The sequence below is a fragment of the Heteronotia binoei genome, chromosome 21 (genome assembly GCF_032191835.1).
Source record: "Heteronotia binoei isolate CCM8104 ecotype False Entrance Well chromosome 21, APGP_CSIRO_Hbin_v1, whole genome shotgun sequence".
NCBI lineage: Eukaryota > Metazoa > Chordata > Lepidosauria > Squamata > Gekkonidae > Heteronotia > Heteronotia binoei.
Window position 1 is genome coordinate 50,741,784 of NC_083243.1, and position 26,054 is coordinate 50,767,837.

Consider the following 26,054-nt stretch of genomic DNA (forward strand, 5'->3'; position numbering starts at 1 on the left):
CTTTCTTTCCCATAATATTAGAACTTGGAGGCCAAATTATTGGGGGAAAGGTTCAAGACAGACAAAAGGAAATATTTCTTTACTCAACAAGTAGTTCAATTGTGGAATTCACTGCCAGTGAGGCCATCATGGCTACAAACATATATAGCTTTAAAAAGGGCGTTAGAAAGATTCGGGAGGAGACGCAGAAGTCTATTAATGGCTACTACGGTACGCACGGTGACTAAAGACAGCCTCCATTATACCGAGACAGATAAACTCCGAACACCAGTCCTGGGAAGCAGCAGCAAGGGGGGGAGGGAGATTGGTCTCGACTCTATGTCCTGCTTGTTGGCCCTCCAGGGAAACTGATTGGTCGCTGTACGTTGGAATAGACGGAGTGGTCCAAAAAGCTCTATTTAAGTGCTTGTGGTCTAAATAAAGATACAGCACCACGCAAGGGAATGTTACATATCCCCCTTAATGCACACAGGAGCGTGCAGAGATACTGCAACAGCTTTCCCCGCCTGCAGCAATGACAAGAGAGATGCCCCTTCAGTATTCCATTCCTTTCAGGAGAGGACGACAGCGTGAAAACTACACTACCCACAATACCATGAAAGCCCCTGAATTCGCCCCTCTCTTGGTAGCTCACGTGCTCCGAAACGCCGAACTCTTTTTCCCATCATGCCGCCGGGACGAGGACTCTACCTCCCATAGTGCTTTGGGCGCAAACTAAGGGGTGCCGGCAGGAGGCGCCTTCTGTCAGGGCGCGAATGCCGCTGGCGGTGAACAAAACCTGCCAGGCCGTGCTGGGCCTGCGGCAACGAAGAACCCTCAGGCTGGCGAGTAACCCCGCGCCGGCTTCCTCCGCCCCGCGGAGTTTTGGGTGGTTCTGGACCCCGCTGGGCCTGGTCACTTTTCTAAGCTTCACTACCCGGTTCTATCGCCTGCAGGAGCCGCCGCACGTCTGGTGAGGGGCCGTGGTACCATGGCGACGGGGGCGGAGCTTGGTTGGAGGGGGCGGGCCTTGGTTGTGGACCTTGGTACCCGTTGAGGTGGTTCACAAGGAAGGGACGTGGCACTGCGGGCGCACGGGAGGATTGAAACTTTTGTCCAGCGCAGCAGCCGTCCTTGTTAGCAAAGTGCTCTTTGGCTCTGCCCAAATATTGCATGGCTGTCCCACTTTGACTACTTTCTCAGCATGTTTATGGCATGAGGAAATGAAAAAGTTCCCCCTTCCCTTTTCTTTCATCCACTTAGTTGAAAGCAAATTACTTCGTCGGACTTTAATCAAATTGGTATGCTTAGCTAATGGGCAAATGTTGGCTTTGCATGCGAAGAGTACAGTTCTAGAGTGCTAAGTTGTGAAGTTCTGAGGGTGGATAGGGAGGCAAACAGCTGTATAGTTTTTGCTTGATCCTGACTCACATAGAACGCAAGAAGTTGTTTTTCACTGACTCAAGCAGCTGGTCTGTCAAGATCAGCATTATCTATTCTGTCTTGGCAGTGGCTTTTAAGGGTTCAGCTAGAGATCTTTGACATCAATTACTGTCATCGATCTCATTAACTGGAGATTGATTTTGAGACTTACCACATACAAAGCAGATGCTTTTTTCATAGCCTCCAGCCTGCTTAGGTGCCACCCTGTCATTTGCTTTACAGGTGATCCTTTTGTGGTAATGCAGGATGCATCGTGGGCTACTTAAAAGTAACAGCATCTGGGAGACTATGTTGTGGGGTGAAAAATTGTTTATTTAAACACATTTATACTTTTCTCCTAAAAGGCTTATATCATCCATAGGAAGCAGCAACATATCTTCAGACAAATAATATAAACATTGATTGACCAACCCCAGATTATAAAACCATAGTCTCTCCATCAATATGTAAATAAAAGAACTCTACCAAAGAAAAGCAACTTTGGTGAGTTTTAGGAAGAGGTGTAACAAGATTGCTCTCCTTACCACCTCTAGATGTAGTTGTGCAGTGTTGGTGCCACAGCTTAGAAAGTGCAGGTTTGAACTAAGGGAGATGGGGGAGGACTGTAAACTGAAGCTGGTTCACAATGCAGTTTGCCCAGAAGAGACAGCCATTCAGACACATGGGTCTAGGCCAGGGCATGAAGGACCTTTAAAGAAAAGAACAAGCACCTTCAGTTGAGCCTAGGAACAAACAGGCAACAAATGAATTTGCTTTAGAACTGGTGTAGTGCACTGTTAATGGCTGACCTCAGACAATAAATAAGTAGCTACATTTTGTCCTAACTGAAATTTCTTTTTAAAGGTAGTTCCATGTATCGATGGCAATGAGCATGGATCAGTGTGGTCAGATTGGCTAAGCCAATGCTACTCATTCAGTTGCTGAGGAGTCACATTTGACTCTTTGGCTCTTCTGTAGCACCCACTTCATATGCCAGGGAATGGGGTAAGGCCATTGTCCGGTGGGGTTTGTGGATGGTAGTTGGTTTGCACCTTGAAACAGCTGCTGTCAAATGGTTGGGTGGCTGGTAAATTGTGAGCCATCCTGATAGTAAGCTTCACTCAAGAGATGGAAGTAAAGGGCCCATCTTCTCCCCTAAACTGTCACAGCCTTCTCTGCAGGCTCTTCACATTTATTCCAGCACCTGGGTAGACAGCAAGCTAGCCACAGAGAAGGCAAAGTAAAACCACCAGCACCAAGGCAGCTTCCCAGGAAAAGAGCAAGCTGACCATAGTGGCCAGTTGTGGTTTTACTCCGCTTTCAGCATGGCCAACTTGCTCTTTTCTGGCAGTCTGAATTGGTGTGCTTCATGCTGATGAGTTGAGTGGGAACCCCTCACTCCAGATACACAAGGGTTTGTTATGGTTCAGCAGTGGTGGGTAGCAACTATTTATTATGTATTTATTTCCAAAATTTTGATCCCACCTTTCTGCCCCTACAAGGTCCATCAAGGGAGCTAACACTTGAAAACATACATGATACAATACATTATACAACCGTTAAAATAAATCCCATTCCCAAACATACCTCATTAAACAACTTCCAAAAAGAGTTTAAAAACAGAGTTAAAATACATATAAAACTGTTTAAATATATACAAAACGAAAGAACATTGGTTAGGAAGGAGGGATCATTGAGGGAATGCCAAACAGAATAAAAATGCCTTCACTCTCTGGTGGAAGATGGTGACAGATGAATCTCCCTGTGGAAGGAGTTCCAGAGCTTTGGTGCCATGACTGAAAAGACCCTCTCCTGGGTTGCCACCTGCCTAATCTCAGAAGGTGGAGGCACCCAAAGCAGACCGTAATGGTCAGGCTGGTTCATAAGGGATTAGGTCATTCTTCAGGTATGTTGGCCCCAAGCCATATATGGCTTGAAGGTCGAACTAACACCTTGAATTATGCCTGGAAACAAATTGGAAACCAGGGTAGGTGAGCCAAGGCTGGACTGGTATGGTCCCTGCAGCTCACTCCAGTCAACATCTTGGCTGTGGCATTCTGTACCAATGGAAGGTTCTGAACACTTTTCAAGGGTAAGCCCCATGTAGAATGGATTGCAACAGTCTAATCTAGATGTAACCAGGCCATACACTACAATGACCAGATGTTTTCTATCCAGGAAAGGCTGCAGCTGGCTAACCAGTCAAAGCTGGTAAAGGGCACTCATGGCCACAGCCAAGGGGAGTGCAAGCCCTCCAGAATGGGTGAAACCTTAAGTCCTGGATCAGACTTTCTGGTCATCAGTAACACTTGCATCTTGTCAGGATTCAGTTTATTAGTCTGCATCCATTCCAAAATGATTTCCAGTCACTAGTTCAGGGTTTCTACAGCTTCCCTGGGATCAGCTGAATGTGCAAAATAGAGTTGAGTGTCATCCGTTTATTGGTGACAGCCCAGTCCAAATTTCTGGATAACTGCATCCAGCAGTTTTGTGTAGATGTTAAAGAGGTCAGGGGACAAGATTGAACTTTGTGGAACTCCAAAGACCAAAGGGCTGAACAGCAGTCCTCCAGCATCACTTTCTGAAACCAAAGCCACTGCAGATTGGTGCCCCAAATCTCTTCTTGCACAGAGGTACTGTTTGTTAACATAAAAGGTAAATATTATTCATTATTATTTAATATTAAAAGTAATATTATACTTTATTGTATTTATTTATGGAATTTCTGTCCCACCCTCCCCCACAAGTGGGCTCAAGGTAGGTCACAACAGATGTATGTTTTTGGCCCACAGGTCATAGGGTGGTCATGTAGTTGATGGTGATTGTGATGGTGATTGCAAATGTGGCTGACAATCAGCCTTGAAGTGAGTGTCACTGGCTACATCAAGAAAGGAATGATAGCTGATGAACAACTGATAGAAGGCTTTTTAGCAACAGTGCCAGCCTGTGGTACAGCTGGTACTAGTGAGCTGTGAATCAAAAGTAGACTCGTGTTTTGAATTAATGCTTAAATTTTCAAAGTGCATCTTTACATTTATTTGTTTACCAAATTCCTGTTCCTTCTAGTACTGTTACTATCTGAACCCAGATCACCTCTGCTCAGGAGGAGCCTATTCTGAACAGTCCTTTCTGAGAAGCAAATAAGCTAAACCTATGCAGATTGTATGTCTGCTTCTTCATGAATTTGAGCTGTTAGATTTGTGGGCTTGTTGGTTGCACTGCCTAAATTCTTTGCACTAAGGTAAGGGTGAGAAAGTCAGTTTGGTGAAGTGGTTAACTGTGCAGATTCTAATCTGGGAGAACCAAGTTTGATTCTCCACTCTTCCGCCTGCACCTGCTGGTATGACCTTGGGTCAGTCATAACTCTCTCAGAACTGTTCTGTTCAACAGCAGTTCTCAGAGAGCTCTCAAAGCCCCACCTACTTCACAGGGTGTCTCTTTTTGTGGGGGGGAGGAAAAGGAGATTGTAAACTTCTCTGAGACTCTGAGTGAAGGGCGGGGTATAAATCCCATCTCCCCCTTTTCTTTTTATTCTTCTTTTCCTTTTCTTTTTCTTCCTCCTCCTTCTCCTCTTCTTTCTCTTCCTCCTCTAGTTCAAGGTGGAAACTATCAAGTGGTGCAAGGCTCCTCAACTGCTGTCCTGTTCTGCTCTTGAACGTGGATAGGGTTGAACAGTAAAAAGTCTCTGCCTACAGTTTCCATAGCCTTTCCTAAGTGTGTTACTGATTATGTATTATAGTTATATGGGACAAAGAGTAATATGTGATTTTTTACAGTACCAGCAGTGAGAAGAAGGTGACATCTTCTGAACACTTATTTTTCTTCCTTGCATAATATCACTCGGGTGATAATAATAATCACATCTAAGTTTATAGCGTTCTTGGAAGAAAAGCTGAAGTTGCATTTTGGTGTATTCAGGATTGAGGATCTAGATGTCTAAGAATTGTATAGACTACCATCTATTGTATATTCACTTAGAGAAGTCTCTAGCTAGCCAGTCTCACATCCCTATCTATAGTGTTATATTTATGGACAAAGAAGAATTCTGTTTTGTGGGCCTGCTTTTAACAGATCTGATTAGAATTCATCACACTGAGTCAACTAGAGGTGGCAAAGATATAGGGTGCTAGTGCTAGTTCTCCTAGTCACTAATAATAGTGACTTTTGCCCTTTTTTACAGTTGGGATGAAACACATTTTGGGAAGATGGGAAGCTATTATATTAATCGGACCTTTTTCTTTGATGTCCATCCACCTCTGGGGAAGGTAAGCAACTATCTTCAGTTCCTACATGTTTTGGAATCTGGTAAAATCTCTTATGGGATCCCTTTATGCTGATCTATAATTTCATCTCCAGGAAATATTCTAAATGTGCCCATGGTTGTTTTGCTTTGTGTTTCTAGAGGTGAAGTCAAGATGATAGTGCCAGACTGACCTTTGCACTATGAACCTATCTAATATCTTTTAAATAATATTTTTGTCATGGTTAAATGCAGGTAACTTTGTATGAAAATACCACATGGAAAAAATATTTGGCCCTAATTAGACAGGGAGACCTTATTAATTCCATAATAAATAGATAGTTTTCCATATATGCTGGGATGATTGTTGCATACATTTGAGTCTATTAACCAGCAAATGACTCCCTACTGCTTTTTTTAGAAGCAGAAAGCAGGGGTTCTCCCTGCAAAAAGCGGTGGGGAGCAGAAAGCAGAGGTTTAAATAGCTCAGAGCCATGGAAACGCCTACTCACAGCTCCCTGCTTCTCAGCTGTTTTTTGTGAAGAGCAGAAAGCGGGGGGTTAAATGGATTGGAACCATATAAACCGCTGATTTCTGCTCTTCATGAACTGCCTTAACATTCATGGAAGTTCATGGTGGCTCTCCAGGAAGCAAACTTCAGGTCACGAACCATCCACAATCATTCATGAACTTACATTCATGAGCTGGTTCATGCCCATCCCTACTTCTAAATATAGATAACATCTTTTTATAATGAGGGGCATTAATTTGATATAACTTTCTGCACTTACTGAGCTAGCTTGACTAATTATTTCTCTTTTCCCTTACTAGATGCTAATAGGACTGGCTGGCTACCTGAGTGGCTACAATGGGACATTTCCTTTCCAGAAGCCAGGGGACAAATATGAAGAACACAATTATATAGGAATGAGAGGGGTGAGACTATACAGGCCTTCTTAAGCAACTACAGCCTTCTCTAAGGAGGCAGGAACAGGGGTGTGCTGGGAGGACAAACACAGAGGATGCCCAAGTGCAGGGGGACATGAGTAGTAATTTTTAAAAAATTCAATGAAAAAGAAATGTGAAAGAGAATAAAACCGATACTGTGGTGACAGGTGCCACCAAAACCAAGTTATTTCAGTCTGCGCAGCCCATCAGCTCACAGGGGCTAGCCAGAAGTCCTACTGGGCAGGAGCCCCACCTTCAATCTAAAACCTGTTGGCAGGCACTAGGAAAGGTTTCGTCAAGTGCCATGGCACCTACAGGCACCACGTTGGCGACCCCTGGGATAGAGGCTTCTTTCCTTGTTGCTTCTTGTTAAATCATGTCTATCTGGGTTTTAGAAGAGTTATTCATAACAAGGGTAAGCCCCATTTCATTTATACAGGTGATCTGTAGGTAATAATGGGATGGGTGGTTACTGGCTTAGCAGAAGGTCCTTTAGGTGAAGAATGTTTCTCCTATTTTAATTCAGTTCTGTGCATTTCTGGGTTCATGCCTGATTCCCTTTTCTTACCTCACGGTGCTGGAGTTGTCCAAATCACTGCCTGCAGCGATGCTTACAGCTGCCATCCTGATTTTTGGTAAGTGTCTTCTTAATATGTCAAGAATCAGCTCACTAATTTGTCCTGGAGGGGAAGGAATTGGACTTCAGGGGGAAAATGGAATAGGCTCCTGAAGTGTTAAGTCTCTTATTCTCATTTTTTAATTTTTTTTTTTTTGCTTTGAGGCTATGTTTAGTAATGAACTCTGAGAGGAGTTGTGGGGATGAATCTCCCAAGGTTGTACATTATTTATGGCTTTTTGTTTTCACAGAACTCTTAAAGCGCATCAGAATTTGCTCCTAACATATAAGTACTTTATCTGAGAATTGAAGGTTGAGCTAGTGTTTGGCTTTGCCAGGTTTAGGGCTGGTCTCATTGGGCAGCTGGTTGCCCATCATTCTCACAGCGTTGCTTATGCAGAATGCACTCCGCCATTCCTAGCTTGAGTCCAGCAGACTTTGAAGAAGAACGTCCACTCGCTGTGCTGTTAGTAATTACTGAAATTAGTTGACTAAATTATTGTATTTTAAAGAATTGTTTTAGCAATTATGGCATGATTTTATTGACTTATATGTTGTAAGCCGCCCTGAGCCTGCTTGCAGGGTAGGGCAGAATATAAGTCTCAAAGATAAATAAATACATTAAAAAAATACTTGCCATCCTTCTTTAGGGAGCAGTCACAATGCTCTGATTGGCCTCCATTAGGCTTAGGCCCACCTTCCTCCCCTCTCTCATCTTCTGGTGGGTGTGTGCTGCTGTCAGTCCTGGTGGCAGTGGCACATGTTGCCTTTTCCTTTCTAGAAGGCAAAGCCGTGCGCAGTTATGCCTCCTTTAGCCTGTCCCTCTCCCTTTGGGTGGTGGGAGTAAGCCCTCCAAAAGGGAGGGGGAAGCTGCTTCTGTCCCCCAAGGGAAATAATTTAGTGGGCAAAGCATGACATAGTAGTTACAGTGCTGGGCGAGGGAGACCTGTGCTCATGTCCCCACTCCACTTGCTGGGTGATCTTGGGCTAATCATTCTCTCTTTCAGTCTAACCTACCTTTGTGGGAGTAGTGAGAGAACTCCTACCACTAGTGCTGCCCTAAGGGAGAAGGGCAAATGAACAAGTAGCATTGGCTGCTCCATGTAGTGACAGTTGCTGCATGCCTATTGAGAGGGGCAGGAGGAGGGTCCACCTGACTGCATCTTCCTCCAAAACCCAAAACCAGCCTAGGTAATCTCCTTGTCTTGTATAGGATCTGGGAAAACCAGGTTTACATCCTCACTCTGCCATTGCTGAGTGATCTTGGGCCAGTCACATACTCTCAATCTAGCCTACCTCACAGGGTTGTTGTGGTAATGTATTTGAGAAGGTGAAAGTGTTGTGAGTCATTTCATTTTCATGTTGGAGACAAGGTGGTGTATAAATAAAGTAAAGAAGTATTTATCAGAGGTTTTCTGAATAATCTCAAAAGCAGAGATAGTGGGATAAAAGACATGCAATAAGTAGTTTTGAGATGACTGAAGAAGTATGGGCAAGAGTTTAACTGCAGGAAGGAGGGGGAAGGTTTTAGAGAAGCTGAACTAGAGGGAAGAAATGGTAGTGGCTTGTCTTTGGGAGGAGGGAGGGTATGGTGGAGGTACTGGCCTCATGTTGCTGTCACAGGAGATAGTGTTGTTGCCACTGGCAGAATATCCTGATATGTTTAACTTTAATTTTAAAAGGGCACTTGTCTCTGAAGGATATTTGAAAGACATTGCATAAGGTTTAAGTACTTGGAAGGTCAGTTATTACTGAAATACAGCTAGTGTGGTATATTGTGATTATGTATTGTGACAGCAATGCTCAATAAACCACCTGCATATCCAAAACATTACTGGGGAGCAGTTTTGGGAGCATTTGACACTACACACACATGAAATCGGAATATGGCAAATCAGATTGATGAATTGGGCTTTGTCCAGGTTGTGTGAATACAGCCGTTCACACTGGACTGCTTCTTTATAATCACAGTGGGTTCTCTAAAATCTGTTGGTCGCGTTTCCACATCCCATGTGTCCAGAGATTTTAGCAATTACCCATTGTAAAGAAGCACCTTCAAGTTCTCTGCTTATGGACTGAATAGTTTTGTTTTGCTCTTATTTTTGCAGTTCAATATAATATTGCTGGACTGAGTGTTTAACAACATTACTTTACATACTGAGTAGGCACAACAGCTAATGCTGTGCTCTCTTACTTTTTCAGATACAGGGTGTATTACTCTTTCACAGTACATTTTGCTTGATCCCATTCTGATGTTCTTCCTCATGGGAGCTGTATTCAGTATGGTCAAGTATAATTCTTGTGCAAACAGGTAAGTTGGCAATGATTGATCCTCATTATTTGGACAGGTAATTAGGGAAGGACTGTACTTCAGTAGCAGAGCATCTACTTTGAGTGCAAAAAATCCCAGGTTCAGTCCCAGGCATCTCTGGCTAAAAGGACCAGGTGCTAGGTAGGTGATACAGGAGACTATTAACTAAGCCCCTAGAGAGCTGTTGGCAGTCTGACCTTGCTAGACCAATAGTCTGAGCCAGTATAAGGCAGCTTCATGTACTCAAGAGTCAGTACCTTTTACTTTAGGGAAGATTTATTTTTGTTTGTTTGTTTAGATTGGCATGTTTATCCTAACAATGTGGCTTAAGAGCCTGGGGGAGCTGTTTTTTTTTTAAACCAATTTATTTAAAATATGTCTATACCACAATTTATTTGAAACATTTCTATACCACCTTTCCATCCAGCTTAGGTTTTCCAAGGTGACAAAATATGTAATACGACAATTAAGCAAAACATGGCCATAGTTAGAATACATACACAGGAAGAAGGGTCAGTGAGGGAACATCAGAGAAAACAGATACGTCTCACCTGCTGGCAGAAGACTCTGATAGAGGGCAACAGATAGATCTCCCAAGGAATGGAATTCTGTAACCTTGGTGCCATGATCAAGAAGGTGCTTTCTTGGGTTGCCACCCATCTTGCCTCAGGTAGCAAGGGCACCCAAAGAAGAACCCCTGAAGCTGATCCTAAAAACAACTAAAACAGCAATAAAATCAATAATTAAAAACACAGTATAAAAGCATAAATACATAACATATAAAGCTAAATCTAGAGTAAAAATATACCAGATATTAGCATAGATACAGTGCATCTCCCAAGATACATAGTTTGCCAGGTGACCTAGGGTCAGTGCCTATTCTATCCTATGACTCCACTAAGTAAAACTTGAAGCATTCCTCCAACTTAAATGATGCTTCAGTACATAGCTTGATCTTAAAGAAAAAATATAATATAGAAGCAAATGTCTCTCTATAAGAAAATGTTATTTCCTTAATGCAAGATAACTAGTTAGAGAGCTTCATTCAGAAGCTTTGGAAGAACCATTTAAGTTGGAGCAAAGATCCTTAGGATGGATGAAGGTTTCAAAGTGGAGTGGTAGGACCCATCTCTCTGCCTAACAGACCTCTCAGTGTTGTTGGGAAGATAAAAGAGAGGATGGAAGAAAGAAATGTACCATCTTGAGCCTGGAGGAAGGGCTGAATCTAAATGTACTAAACAAAAAGAAGAAAACAACATGTGCTTTGTAAAGAGCCAGGCTGAATGGTGCAGCATTGTGTGGGCCTTTTCGGTTTTTGGATAGGATGGTTTGCAACATGTTGGTATTGGTCAGGCTGCATTGGTCAGGCAGCACCTGGAGTACTGTGTGCAGTTCTGGAAGCCTCATTTTAAAAAGAATGTGGACAGAATGGAGTAGGTGCAGAGGAGAGCGATGAGGATGATCAGGGTCCTGAAGATCAGCCCCTATGAGGAAAGATTGAGGGACCTGGGAATGTTCAGTCTGAAGACGAGGAGGTTGAGGGGGAACATGATAGCTCTCTTTAAGTATTTGAAGGGCTGTCACTTAGAGGAGGGCAGGGAGCTGTTCATGTTGGCAGAAGAGGAGAGGACTCGTAATAATGGGTTTAAATTAATGGTGAGAAGGTACTGGCTGGATATTAGGAAAAACTTTTTTATAGTAAGAGTTATTCAACAGTGGAATCAGCTACTTAGGGAGGTAGTGAGCTCCCCCTCACTGGCAGTCTTAAGCAGTGGCTGGACAAACACTTGTCAGGGATGCTCTAGGCTGATCCAGTATTGAGCAGGGGGTTGGACTAGATGGTCTGTATGGCTCCTTCCAACTCTGTGATTCTGTAATTCTATATTGCTGTAAACAGAGTTGACCTGCAGGTTAATTGCTTTGCTCTGGATGAATAAGCTGCTTAAATCTGTAAGGTGTTACAGTTTATCTTAAGATATTTTAAATGATTATTATGTATTTTAATTTCTTATATGTAAAATGGCAGAAACCTTGTTTTATTTTGATGAGATCATTGTGTTGTTGCTATGCTTTATTTACGGATGCAGTAAAGACTGTGAACTTAGTTTGCCAGGATGGTGGCTAGCTGTGCCTCCTTTGCAAGGCACAAGATGCTACAGAGGCACACAATGTTTCTTACTACTGGTGTCATTGCAAATTAACATAATTGGCATGAAAGCCTGCAGTCATAAATGCGTTTACTTGGATATAGGCTCAGGGAAGGCTGGAAGAAGCCAAAAGGTTCATTAGAGATTGCTAGGAGGAAAGTAGGGTGAGAGCTACCACATAGGGAAGTGTAATTAAAATGTGACATGAGTCCCGCAACCCAAATGGCTATGGTTTTCCTTTATGGGATCTGTACATCTCTGTATACAGGGGGATGGACCCCCAGGTATGACACAAGGTGAAGGAATCCTGAAAGCATTTTGTATGTGGAATGGTTTTCCTTCCTTATATTTAGAGGAAAGTCTACTTCCTTGACAGTAATTTCCCTTGGCGGTTCAAATATTATCTCCAAATCAGCTGCACTGTCTGATGCAACCATCTCCTGCTTTCGGTGTTAAGATTTCTCTGCTCAACATTTCTTGGACTGATCCCAAATTTCATATTCTTAAATGCGTTATGTGAAAGTGTGGCAACTGCCAAAGGCATTTTACTTTCTCTTTCAGTGATACTTTATACCTAACGAGTATATTTTATACCTGAAGAGCAGGCCTCGGATTCAGCAGGAGCTCACAGGAGCACAGCTCCTGAACCTTTCTGAGGGTTCCCCCTCCTCCTCCCCACCTTGTCCATTGAATAGGAGGTGCAGCTGCATAACAGTCCCTGGATGAGCTCCACCACCTAAGCGACCCCTGTTAAAGTATGGCTAAAGTACCTCTTGACTTAGAGCAAGGGTGTCTATCAGGCCCCCAAGCAACTGGCTGTCACCTGCTTCCTTCTCCCTCTCTCTTGCTTCCTTCTGCATAACAGCTTGCCTTGCAAGGCTTGCTTAATCGCACAGGAGCTACAGAGCAAAACTTCCATTTTCTTCACTGGTTGAGGATCGTCCCCCTCCTGGTCCCCTGGGGCAGGAGGAAAAGAGCCAGAGCTTCCTTTGCCCACTTCTCTAGATCCCATGGGAGAAATACAAAAAAAACACCTTTAAGAGCAACAATTGCTAATGTTTTGTCTGTTTTATTTAAACAAATAAAAAAAATCTTTAGTTGTGTTTGTCTGTCCTTTAAAAAGTTTATATCTCTGCCACCTAATTTTAAATAGGTACACACATGGTCTGGCCCGACATGGCCCGGTCTGGCCCAACAAGGTCTCATTTATGCCAGATCCAGCCCTCATAACAAATGAGTTCAACACCCCTGACTTAGAGGGGTGTATACCCCTTCCTAAAGTTTATTGTCTACAAGGTTTTTGAAACACTTGTGTCTTTCAGACCCTTTTCTGCCCCTTGGTGGTTCTGGCTGTGCTTGACTGGGATAAACCTTGCAGGTGCAATGGGAGTGAAATTTGTTGGCCTTTTTGTGGTTCTCCTGGTTGGATTGAACACAATATATGACCTTTGGGAGCTGTTAGGAGATCTCAGTCTCTCTCTGGTGAGTGTCTGAAACTTAACATCCTAATGTTTACTTGTTTTGTGTTATGGAAAATACAAGGACAGGGAGAAAAAGCAAAGCAGCCAAAAACCAGCAGTTATCTCCCTAACTCAATGAAAACACCCATTATCTCCCTTGCTCAATGAAAACATCACCCACGAGTATACAGAACATTTATATAAAGGTACTATATCACAAGAAAAGCTTTATACTACAATATAAATGCTAGTTCAATAAATAACAAAAGGTATCTGTATACTCAATAACAAAGTGATGTTACAGGTCCAGGCTTACAAGGAAATAACATTGGCAATGTACAACATACAATTTTCCAAATGTGCATAACAATGAGTTCTCAACAGAATTTTGATTGTTACGCTTCCCGTTTTAATCAAGTATCTTTTTCAAGAGATGCACATGTAAACAACTCAGATTTTTTACATTAAAATTTTCTTGGCTTTGTATCCAGTACTAATAATTTTTTTTATTTTCAGTGCCTCTTTTCATGAAGCCAAGCAGCCTCTATAACATTCACAACACAATGGTTGCACTCTTTCACCAAGCTAAAGTCTCTCCTGTGTTAGGGAGATAATTGGTGGGTTTTGGCTGTTTTGAGTTATGGAACAGCAGGGAACAAGGTTGTTATAGCATTGCTACTGCTTCAGCCAGTGGTTGCTGGACTGGGCCTAAATGATATCTGTGGTGTAGATCAGTCCTAATGTGTTTTTGAACACCAGTTTTTGAAGCATGGAAGGCTTCCATCTGACCGTATGTCAAAGAGGTGCATATGTTAATTTTGGTTGTGAGTTGTATGTCTGTATCTACTGGTAGGCGGTATCTTCTGTTATCTACTGTTGCCACTGATTAGTTTAAGCCTACACTGTAGAGTTCTGTAGATGGTTTTGCTGTGAGATGAAGGAATCATCAGTCGACACATGTAGGTTCAGGAAGAAGAGAGGTCTGACTTCCTCAGCCAACCCTTACTTTATTTATACATTCTTTCTTGAAGCTACATATTTGCTTAGTACATAGTGTTTAAACAAACAAGAGGAAACATCTGTTCGAGGGAGACCAGGATTTTTATAGGATTCAATACAGTCATCAATTTGTCAATACTGCAAGGGTCAGCATAAAGAGTGAGAATGTGAGTGAACAGGATGTGAGATGCCTGTGCCCTTTTGACTCTTCAGACACAATGGGGAATATGGGAGCTCCAGGCTGGTATGCCAGACACATGGTCGCACCCACGTTCCTGTCTGTGGTCTTTGTGAGACCTGAGAACCAAGCAGCTTCTCAGGGCATGATTCCTACAATGAGAAAATGCTGTTTGTTAGAAGCCTTTGATGATGCTTCTAATTTGCTGTGATACAAAAGGCTGAAGCTGTTTTTTTGACCTCCAGTGCAGTGATACGGTTCATAGGCATCAGATATATTTTGGCACACAATGCATCATGACCAGTTACTGGCTTAGAGGTGTGGATGATGGATGCTGCAGCTTCTGCAGGCTGAGCTGCTTTTCTGAAGATAAAAAAAACCCTGCAGATCTGTTCAGTTTTGCACAAAGAAGGATTCCACGCACACACACCCTGCCTTCAAATAATTTGCCTGAGTAGCACTTGCCTTTTGAGAAGGGGCTTAAATTATTCCAAGGCACTTTTTTGGACACATCAAATATGACATATGCTGACCTAAGGGATAGATGTTATTAAATCTGTACCCCATTAATACCAAAGAAATGGGCTTTGCAGCCTGTCACAGTGCTGTATATTCAAGTTCATCTTCACAGTGGTGTTATAAATTCTTCTGTAGCTGCCTTCTCAGACTGCTTTTGAAGTTTCAAAATCCAATTTATTTCACATACTGCTTTTATATTTAGTAATCATGGTTTTCTTTATTCTGTATGATTTGTTATTCCTGATTAATTTAAGTCAGTGTGTGGTTCAAAGATGCAGCAGTCCAACTTCTGAAAAGGATTTTCTAATGTCAGCTCAGGTAATTGCATTTGAAATGGGACAAATCCATCATCCTTAAACCTCCTGCTTGCAGATGGCTGTGAAGTAATTTCCCTCCATGCCAGCAAAACTCTATAAATATTAGGCTTTGCAAAACAGTGATACCAATTCCAGAAGAGGAACTGGTGAAATAATTTATTGATTGCTAACCCTTCCTCAAATATGATCAAAAAAGCACTAAACACAAAAGCTTAAACCAGAATATTACAGTTTTGCATATTTTTTCTATAAGAGATAGTTTATACTAGATTGTTGTTCAGTATAATTTAGGGCTATGCTATGATTCTTTATTTAAATTGTGTTTTGACTGTAGAGCTACAGTTAAATGCTAACAGTATAGTAATATTTCAGTATTGCAGTCAAAGGCTGAGCAGTGAGTTCAGCAGACAACTTGGGCCTGGGCAGTCTTTTGCACATTTTAAGCCCTGCCAAACAACTAGACTTGCTTCCAAATTAAGCTATTTAACTATCCCCATGGCAGAGTGGTGATTTGAACCCTGGTCTCCTAGATCCTAGTCTGACCCTCTAATGGCATTAAACCCAAAACAGAGGAACCATGGGAGTGTAAATTGCAAGTATAGGCAATGAGCTCTCCATGTGTCACAAACTATCAAATAAAAATATAAAATACATAAAACAGACATTTAGAGATTAAATATATTCCACATTCCTACAAACAGAGAGCTCATTGCCTATACTTGCCTCTAATGGCATTAAATTGACTGTAAATTAGAATGGGATTGGGTTGCATCTGTTTTTTATGCTTTAATCTTGGCTGGACTGAGAGAGCAATCCTAATCAGGTCTACTCTGAATTCTACTCAGGCTTATTCAGTAGAGCTTACTCCTAGGATAGTGTTTTTAGGATTGCACTGTGGTTGTGTGAGTAGGGTGATGAAAGGAACTAGCAGCTGGTAATATTTCAGAATCCCTTTTTCTTGGGATTTTGCTGAAGTCCTGAGGATAGCTGATCCTGTTCAAAGTATGGGCAAGAGCTTGAACATGTTTTGAGACTATTTCAGTTCTCCTCCACAGACTTTATTGCATCTCTACAGTTCCTTTGTAATACAGTTACTCTGCACATAAATTTCAATGGAATTTACTTCCAAGTATTGTGTTCTTAGCTTACAGCTTTAATTAGTTAAACACTTTGGCACTAGAATGCATGTTCACTGAATGAAACACTGAGGGAAATACCATGAAGCTGATTGTTTGGGAGGACTTGGGCATTGTTTCTGACTTCTTGATAAAGGAAGAGTTTGCTTGATTTGTTCCTCTTTAACCTTGCATAAAGTATGTAAACATGTAACATTGTGGTGGGCTGGTTTGTGTGTGCTATGATGATGTGTACAAAGACCTTGATGAGATGGGGATCCAGCTTCAAAGTTCCTCCAGCTGTTCCAAAATTGTTTGCTGCAGGTCACTCTGGGGAAGCACTTCTTGGCTCGAGTACTCTGCCTCATTATGCTGCCTCTTGCCCTCTACACGGCTCAGTTTGCTGTTCATTTTGCGGTGTTAAACAGGAGGTATTTTTTCCTTCCTTTCCTCTCGTTTCAGAAAGTAAACAGTGTTGTTATAACTGTGTCAGTATATATAATTGTTATATGTCAGTGTTGTTATAACAGAGTCAATATATATAATTTCTTTTTTATTTTTTCTTGTCAAAGATTTGGAAACTGTCATACTCTAGATTATCATTAACATGACAATGTTGACTGGTAATCTAGTTTGAGGTGGGGTTGCGAATTTGCGATGTGTGATTGTCCTAAGCATAGTCTATTGTAATGTTTGAATTGACAAACTGTAGTTACAGCTGTAGAAAGCCCCTAGATCTAGAGCATGGAGGAGCTGAGCAGGCAGAACATGAAAGCAGACAAGGAGACTTAAACCATGGCTTTCATGTATATTTGGATGCTCAGGTAATAATTTGGTATAATGACCGAAACAGGCTATAGTTCTAGTAGAGTTGTGTGTCTATTCAAAGTTCTGTAGTAGCTGACTCCCCTGTACTATTTCTAGTTGCTGTTCCCAGCTCTGTCTATTCAGAATAAATAAGCTGATAAGTATATTCATTAAGTTCTGTATTCACACATGGCAGTCTTTCCTACCAGTCTTATCTCATCAAAGATAGCTGACTGGCAGGGTTATTTAGCAGTAAATATTAAATATGATTGTGGCATGAGTTTATTGCAAATGTTTATCAGTCCATTATGATACATTGTCCTTTACTTATAAATAATGGAAATGAAGATAAAATTTGACTGTTACCTTAGCCTCTGGTTAGGTTTGAGATTTACTAGTCATGTTTGAGGAATTACTAGTAAATATCAATATGCACTGAATTTGAACAAAATATACATGCAGTATTATTATATTTGCTACTTGAGACCAGTTATGCCAGGATTAAGCCCTCTAGACCATTAATGAAGAAAGGAGACTCCCCTACAGTTTTATAGTGAGGTTTTCCTTCTGTCAGAGTCACTGGTGCATGCAGGACTACAAAAAAAATTGTAGGGAGAGTCCATACAAAGGATTGGAATAGTATCTTCCCCAGAACTGTTTACTTGTACTATACTTTGAGCATAGTTTCCCATTTAGTTTATAAACTGAGTAAATACAAGCCCAGAGGTTGATGAAGGTTGCTTGTTTATTTGCCAGCTGATGTAGATCTTCATATGCATCTAAGGAAATTGCAATCTTCCTTCCTGTGTGCCTTCTGATAGACCAGCACTGTTATGTTTCCTTCTTATTAAATTACAGGCCAAAATTCTGCCCATTTGTCTCCATATAGTTATGATTTGTGTATACTTTGTTCTTTCCTAGTGGGCCTGGTGATGGCTTTTTCAGCTCCGGATTTCAGTCCCGACTGATTGGGAACAACCTTCATAATGTCTCTGTTCCGGAGTGTGAGTATCTAAATCTTTGAGGGAACAAAGACTCTGTTGAGCACTGTCAGTGGAACTCTGTGTTTTAAATGAACAAAATTCTCCTGTGTCTTTAAGGACTTCTGAGATAGTGGAAACGAAAACAAACAGAAGCTTTTGTCATTTGTCTTTTTTGCCCTTCATTTCAATTGAATGTTAATGGTGAAGCTCAGAAATATAGGCAGACATTTTTACCTTTTCACTGGTTGTTTGGGATGAGGGGCTAAAGAAGGGAGTGCAGTCATTGTTTTGTTGCCACGGTAATGGAGTGGTAGAAAAATTTGCAAAATTCCCAAGAAGCAAAAAACTGATAAGTTCTAATTACATTATTATGTAGTGGCTTAAAAGTAGTTCCAATGCTGGATACTGTCCCTGAACAAACCCCAGACTTCTGTAGTAGTAAATTAGGTCCAGAGCTGTGTGCCGTTTAGATGTGTGTGTCCCAGATTAGCAATTGTATACTAAGAGTGCAATTTGGGAGACCCTCAGTTTGTTTGAGATACTTTGTCAGAGGCTTTTTTTGCCTGAGCTCTCCCTGCAAGCTGTTTCGTCCCTGCTCTCCCTGCAAGCTGTTTCGTCTCTGATGTCAGATCTTCAGTATCTGGAGGTATCTGCGGGGGTGTTGCATTACTTAACTGGCAGCATTGTGGAGCTCCCATCTCACAGTGCAATTAAGCTGCTGGGAAAACAGGGATCTCTGTTATACTCTGGCAGCTGGGATAAGCATGCAAGGAAGGAGCAGTAGTTCATGGGAAGAGCCTGCTGCCATTGCCTCTCCTCTGCTTCAGCTGGAGACCTGCAGATGTGTGGTCGGCATGTTCCTTTTGTGTTTATTGGACTCTGTCACAGCAGGAAGGAAAAGCAAAACTTGTAACGAGAATAAACAACATGTGACTTGACATCTGTAGCAATCAATAGGGATATTTGGGGGTATCTGCAGCATGAGAGTTTCTGATATTTTTCTCAGGAAAAGTCCTTGGTCTCTTCAAAACATGTGCCTTTTGAAAGCTTATGCCCCCCGCCCCCCCAAAAAAAATCCTGTTGGTCTCTAAGGTGCTACTGGAATTGAATCTAGCTACATTTAATAAAGAGGTGTGTTGTTGTTCAGTCGCACAGTCGAGTCCGACTCTTTGCGACTCCATGGACAAAGTCACGCCAGGCCCTCCTGTCCTCCACCATCCTCCGAAGTCCGCTCAAATTTGTATTTGTTACGGCAGTAGCGCTGTCCAGCCATCTCATCTTTTGCTGTCCCCTTCTTCTTTTGCCTTCTGTCTTTCCCAGCATCAGGATCTTCTCCAGGGAGTGCTCCCTTCTCATTTGGTGGCCAAAGTATTTGAGCTTCAGTTTCAGCATCTGACTTTCCGGGGAACAGTCTGGGTTGATTTCCCTTAGGACTGACTGATTTGATCTTCTTGCAGTCCAAGGGACTCTCAAGATTCTTCTCCAGCACCACAGCTCAAAAGCATCTATTCTTCTGTGCTCAGCCTTCCTTATGGTCCAGCTCTCACAGCCATACATTACTACTGGGAATACCATCTCCTTGACTATACGGACTTTTGTTGGCAGGGTGATGTCTCTACCTTTTATTATACTGCCGAGGTTCGCCATAGCTGTTCTCCCAAGGAGCAGAAGTCTTTTAATTTCATGGCTACAGTCGCCATCTGCAGTGATCTTGGATCCCAGAAATGTGAAGTCTGTCACTACTTCCATATTTTCCCCTTCTGTTTGCCAAAGTGTGATGGGGCCAGATGTCATGATCTTAGTTTTTTTGATGTTGAGTTTCAAGCTTACTTTTGTGCTCTCCTCTTTCACCTTCAAGAAGAGGTTCTTTAGGTCCTCCTCACTTTCTGCCATTAGAATGGTGTCATCTGCATATCTGAGGTTGTTGATGTTTTTCCCAGCAATCTTAATTCCGGCTTGTGCTTCGTCCAGGCCAGCATTCCACATGATGTATTCTGCATATAAATTAAATAAGCAGGCTGACAATATACATCCTTGTCGAATTCAGGAGAGCCAGTTTGGTGTAGTGGTTAAGTGTGCGGACTCTTATCTGGGAGAACCGGGTTTGATTCCCCACTCCTCCACTTGTACCTGCTAGCATGGCCTTGGGTCAGCCATAGCTCTGACAGAGGTTGTCCTTGAAAGGGCAGCTGCTGCAAGAGCCCTCTCCAGCCCAACCCACCTCACAGGGTGTCTGTTGTGGGGGAGGAAGGTAAAGGAGATTGTGAGCCGCTCTGAGACTCTTCGGAGTGGAGGGTGGGATATAAATCCAATATCATCATCTTCTTCTTCTATTCTAAACCAATCAGTTGTTCCATATCCCGTTCTGCCAGCTGCTTCTTGATCCTTATACAGGTTTCTCAGGAGACGTGAGGTGGTCTGGTACTCCCATCTCTTTAAGTACTTGCCACAGTTTGTTGTGATCTACACAATAAAAGGCTTCAGCATAGTCAATGAAACAGAAATAGACGTTTTTCTGATAGTCGCATACTTTCTCCATAATCCAGCGAATGTTGGCAATTTGATCTGTACGTGTTTTATAATTTTTATTGATTTTAACTACAAAAAGAAGAAGCATAAGCATAGATACATAAAAGGGGGGAAGGGCATATACAGGATGGGAAAAGCAGAAAAAGAGAAAAATACAAATATATCAGTTATAATTCTACCTCCAAATAAAATACCCAATTCGTTCTATGTGCAAGTATAGAGTTCTCCATGTATTTTACCATCTTTATCATTCATTATAAAACATTTTTACTGAACTATTACTTACAATACAAGTCTAAACAATTCTTCTTCAACACAAATAAGTATAAAAAAGTCAGAGTAATCTCAACACGGAACTGGCTGATTTAGTTTAACCATGTTGAAAACACAAACTGGTTTGTTAGTTTAACATTATCCTCATTAATATAAACACATAACATTCATATCTTTATTCTTAGGAAGCTAAAAAAAATACAACATAGTATTTTTGTCTGTCTCGATATAAACAGTTTCTCCAGGGAGGAGTATTAAAAGTAAATCTGCCAGATTACAAAATAACTGTGCTGTCTGCCTTTTTAACAATTAATCCAACTCTTATATCCCTATTAGTCTAGAAAAAACAACTTAATATAACCCAAAAATAAAAGTCACATACCTGTTCTTATTGAGAATTCCATACCCAACTGTTCACAAAGATAGAGACATTTCAAGAGACCCTTCTTCCTAAAAAGAAATCTATCTCCTGATTTATAACTAAAATGCATCTTTTCTCTCCTTAATACAGTCTGAGACCAGTATCTTTATTCTTAACAAGCTAAAAATTGAAGACAATAATTTATCTATCTTATAGACAATTTCTTCAAACAAACATACTAGAAGGCGATCTACTAATTTACAAAATAACTATGATGTCTACCTTCCTAACAATTACAGACTAATTTGTAGGATTACCCATATCGATAGCAAACATAAAAAGCTAATATCATTATCTGTTAGACAAGTTTACCAATTTATAAAATAATTATGCTGTCTGCCTTCTTAAAAGTTGATCTAGGTTAACTATTTTTACATAAAATTCTTTTCAAAAACTTTTTAGTCCTTTAGCTTTTATGTCCATATTATTCTAGACAAGACAACTTATTATAGCCAAAAAAAAAAGAAAAAAAATCTCATAGCCTTCAAATATCACATATCAGATTTTCTTGCAAAGTCCATATCCAACTATCCACAGAGAGATCTAGTTCAGGAAGCGCTTCTTTCTGAAAGATTTCCACATCATGATTTTCTGGTTAAAATGCACCTTCTTACTCCTTAATGCAGTCATCCCTCTTGAAGAAAGTAGGAAAAATTCCACAGCCTTTGTTCCTCTCAACATAACTTCAGTCAGTCTCCATTTCTGGTCTTCTTTTTAAATTACGCCATAAGGTTCCATTTTGATTTTCTTTTGTTCGTTTCCCAACGAGTCGCTCTCCCATTTCAATTCCACAGATGTCACCAGGTTCTCTTTAGCACTCTGCTCATGTAGATTTGAGATTTCTCTAGCTTTCAGCACAAAAGCTCCCATTTGTTTCTTAACCAACTCTGTCAATAAACCAAGATTCTGCTTCAGAGATTCAAACTGCTTAAAATATCTTTTTTGTAGAAGATTTTGCTTAGCAAAGCCATTTTTCTCTGTAAGCAAACTCAGTCCATTAATCCAAGTTGAAAAGTAGCTCAGAGTCCCAGATAGTCCGTCCTTCCCAATCTTCTCCAACTGGAGTTTTAAGTGTTAGTGTATGAATTTCAATCAGACAAGGAGAAATCCCTCTAACAAGTATCTCATTTTGTTCAGACCATATTGCAGCCAAATAATAGTCTCTTTAACAAATATCCAATTATAATCCGGGTCAATTTAAGTATCCATATTCAGGTTAATTCAAATTATTTCCAGTACTTAGAGATGTTCTTTAGCTTTTTGAGGCCTCATTCACAGGGAAATTGGAGGTATCGACCTCTTTCCCTTCCTTTGAACTGCCCGTTTATTGAAATGTAAAATGACCTATTAGCCATTGGTATTGAAAGCACTTACTTGCCACATAGAATTGTCATGTTTGAGGTAGAGAAGCGATAGATCAAAAGCTTATTAAAGAGAAGAGAAGCAAGCAATCGGGCATTCACCTCTTGCTGCTGTAATGGTGATCACAACGGGGGGGAGCTTCGGGGCATACAGGGAGAACAGGAACAATTGCCGTCACACCCATCTTGCTGTAAAAGCCCCATGCTGAAAGGAGACCCCTTCAGGGCCTCTTTGGGGGTGTCACATCAGTGGCACCCCTCCATCCGCCTGATTCAGAGGGGCCGCAGGCAGAAGAACCGGCAGACCCTGCTGAGATCAAGGCGATGTAGCCTGGAAGTTGGCAATTTGATCTCTAGTTCCTCTACCACTCAGAAACCCAGCTTGAACTTCTGGTAGTTCCCAATTGACATACTGCTGAAGCATAGCTTATAGGATCTTTAACATGATCTTGCTGGCATGTGAAATGAGTGCAATGGTGCGATAGTTTGAACATTCCTTGACATTATCCTTCTTTGGGATTGGAATATAAATTGATCTTTTCCAATCCTGTGGCCACTGTTGCATTTTCCAGATTTGTTGACATAATGTGTGTATCACTTTAACAGCATCATCTTTTAGGACTTTGAATAGCTCAATTGGGATACCGTCATCTCCGCTTGTTTTGTTGTTAGTAATGCTTTCTAAGGCCCATTTGACTTCACACTCCAGAATGTCTGGCTCAAGGTCAGCGATTTCGCTGTCATGGTTGTCAAGGACATTGCGATCCTTCTTGTATAATTATTTTGTGTATTCTTGCCACCTCTTCCTGATTTCTTCTGCTTCTGTTAGGTCCCTACCATTTTTGTCCTTTATCATGGCCATCTTTGCACAAAACGTTCCCTTGATTTCCCCAATTTTCTTGAAGAGATCTCTTGCCCTTCCCATTCTATTATTTTCCTCTATTGCTTTGCATTGTTCCTTCAGGAAGGTCTCCTTATCTCTCCTTGCTGTTCTCTGGAAATCTGCATTCAGTTGGATGAACCTTTCCTTTTCACCTTTGCCTTTCGCTTTCCGCTTTCGGTACATATTTGTAAAATACTACCTGTATGATTACATTTAATAAAGAGGTGTATATTTTTAAAATGCTAATAGAGTGGGCTATTATGAAATATCCAAATTAATGATCACATGAAGACATGTCTTATACTGCCTTATACTGATTCTGACCATTAAGTCTGTCAAGGTCTGTAGTATCTGCTCAGAGTAGAAGCAGTTCTGCAGGGTCTTGGGCAGAGGTCTTTTCCATCGCTTTCTATAGGGTCCTTTTTTACTGGAGATGTTGGGGATTGAACCTGGGGCCTTCTGCATGCCAAGCAGATTCTCTCCCACTGATCCACAGTCCCTCCCCAATTTTTGCTAGATTCTTCACCTCTACTCTTTTTGTGCAATTTGTTTCTTTAAAGCAAGCCAGGGAAGTTGGAAAGGTCAGAGTTGGAATGAAATAGCAGCTGTATTCATAGCATACCCCTCTGGTAGTCACAGGACAGTACTTCTGCAGAACACTGGAATCTCAGTCTGTGACCATAACTGGTTACCCCATGGCTGCAAGGTTGGTTTTGTATGAGTAGCATATGAATGTATGTTCAAGTAGTGACACTGTTAAACAGTAGCAATGTTTTCAAGGAACCTGTTCCAAACCTTTGTTCTCTTTCTTTAGACTTAGCATATGGTTCTGTGGTAACAATGAAGAACCTTCGTATGGCTGGTGGCTACCTTCACTCGCACTGGCATCTGTATCCTGAGGGAGTGGGAGCACGGCAACAGCAGGTCTGAGAGCTCTTGTAGCATCCTATGTTCTTGGTGTTTCCACAAGTTGCCCTTGTGACAAAATATGGGATGGACTTATCTATGCATCTAATTTGGAAATCTTGAGTTATATAATACACCCTTCCCATTTGATGTTTTCAGACGTAGGGGATGTTTTGCCGAAGCGATCTTAGTGTTTACAAATCATCCCAGATGTCCTCTGATAAGGACAATCACTCTTGTTGATTTGTTGCTTTTTTACTGCTTGTGGATGTTGGAGGTGTTTTATAGACTGAGAATTGCAGTGTATTAATATCACTTATTTGTTTAGCTCCCCTTCTCTATACCTTTCCTGTTATTTCCTTACAATGTTATAATATGTGAAACAGCTGAGGAAATGTATGTTTGATTCTTTACTGAATTTATACTCCACCTTTCTCCCCAGTGGGAACTGAGAGAGTGGCTTATGTGGTTCTGCTCTCCTTCATTTTAGGTAGGTTAGGCTGAGAGTGTGTTACTGGCCAAAGTCACCCAGTAAACGTCCATGGCAAAGTTGGGAATCCCAGATCCTGGTCCAACACTCAAACCACTAGTATTAATATTTGTGGTTCTGTCTTTGCAACAGAAAGATGAAAACAAGGGTGTCCTTGTGTTTAATGTGTTTGTGTTTAAAGAGTAGCTACAATTTTCAATAAATAGGGATTATTTATGTTGCATTCTGCTTCTTGACTTTGTAAGACTTAATGAATTATTACATATGTGGGTGAAATAACTTCTACAAAGTTAATGATGCATTTTAGTTGGTACCTATACTAAAAAAAATGAATTCATTCTATTACATTTGTCTTTGGAAAACAGAAGGAAAGAAATTTTTCTGCTTTTGAATATTTATTACAGTAAATCACACAAACTGTTTTTATAAAATAGTTAAATAGTTCTGTAGGCACTTTTTGCAAAGCTGTTCCTTCAGAAGTTGACAGCACTCCGTCAGTGGTGGGTTTATGAAGTGTGGCTGTGATTGTTGGTGGTCAGACATTAACATACTGGAAGGGATGAAATACAATGACTTCTATATGTTTCTAGGTCACTGCATATTTACACAAAGACTTGAATAATTTGTGGATTATAAAGAAATACAACTTGAATGCAGGTAAATTGATGCCCAGCCTACTGCATTATTCCTTTGTTTATTTTTAATTTTTTCTCCAAGAAAAAGGACGGGGCATGCCACAAGGGCTAATTTCCCTCGGATTTGTAGACTCACTTTACTTCTCAGCTTTTATCCAGAGTAATCCTTATATTGGATGGAATTTGTATCATTGATAGGGCTGCTCATTTATAGCCATGCCTCTGCCTTGCTTATTTAGGATTATGCCATCCACTTGAGTTTTAGGACTGTAGAGGCTGTAGAGCCGAGACACTTTTTCTGTGCGTCCTGCAATCTTGGTTTGGAAGTATGTCTTTTTCTGCTTTGGGGGAGGTGCTTGTGCAGGCAGTGGCATTGAAATATCTAAGTAATCATTTGAGGTGATGTTTCAGAAATGTGTGCCTTATCCTAAAATATAAAAATAATTGTGATCCTTCCTGATCTAGTCTAATGGTATCTTTATATTCTGGGAAATATCCACCTTTGTCAAAATTTA

At 41.2% G+C, this 26,054-nt stretch overlaps 1 protein-coding gene across 1 annotated transcript in view; it reads left to right on the forward strand.

Annotated features, from left to right (window-relative positions):
- Window positions 1–679: 679 nt before the first annotated feature.
- Window positions 680–26,054, forward strand: part of POMT2 (protein O-mannosyltransferase 2) — a 44,920-nt gene continuing 19,545 nt past the window's right edge. Inside the window, exons 1-10 of the mRNA XM_060262744.1 lie at window positions 680–952; window positions 5,582–5,666; window positions 6,473–6,577; window positions 7,116–7,224; window positions 9,408–9,516; window positions 12,986–13,145; window positions 16,576–16,682; window positions 17,980–18,062; window positions 24,323–24,432; window positions 25,495–25,561. Coding sequence (XP_060118727.1) covers window positions 756–952; window positions 5,582–5,666; window positions 6,473–6,577; window positions 7,116–7,224; window positions 9,408–9,516; window positions 12,986–13,145; window positions 16,576–16,682; window positions 17,980–18,062; window positions 24,323–24,432; window positions 25,495–25,561 — 1,132 coding nt within the window. The 5' untranslated portion in view covers window positions 680–755. The remainder of the gene's footprint in view (window positions 953–5,581; window positions 5,667–6,472; window positions 6,578–7,115; window positions 7,225–9,407; window positions 9,517–12,985; window positions 13,146–16,575; window positions 16,683–17,979; window positions 18,063–24,322; window positions 24,433–25,494; window positions 25,562–26,054) is intronic.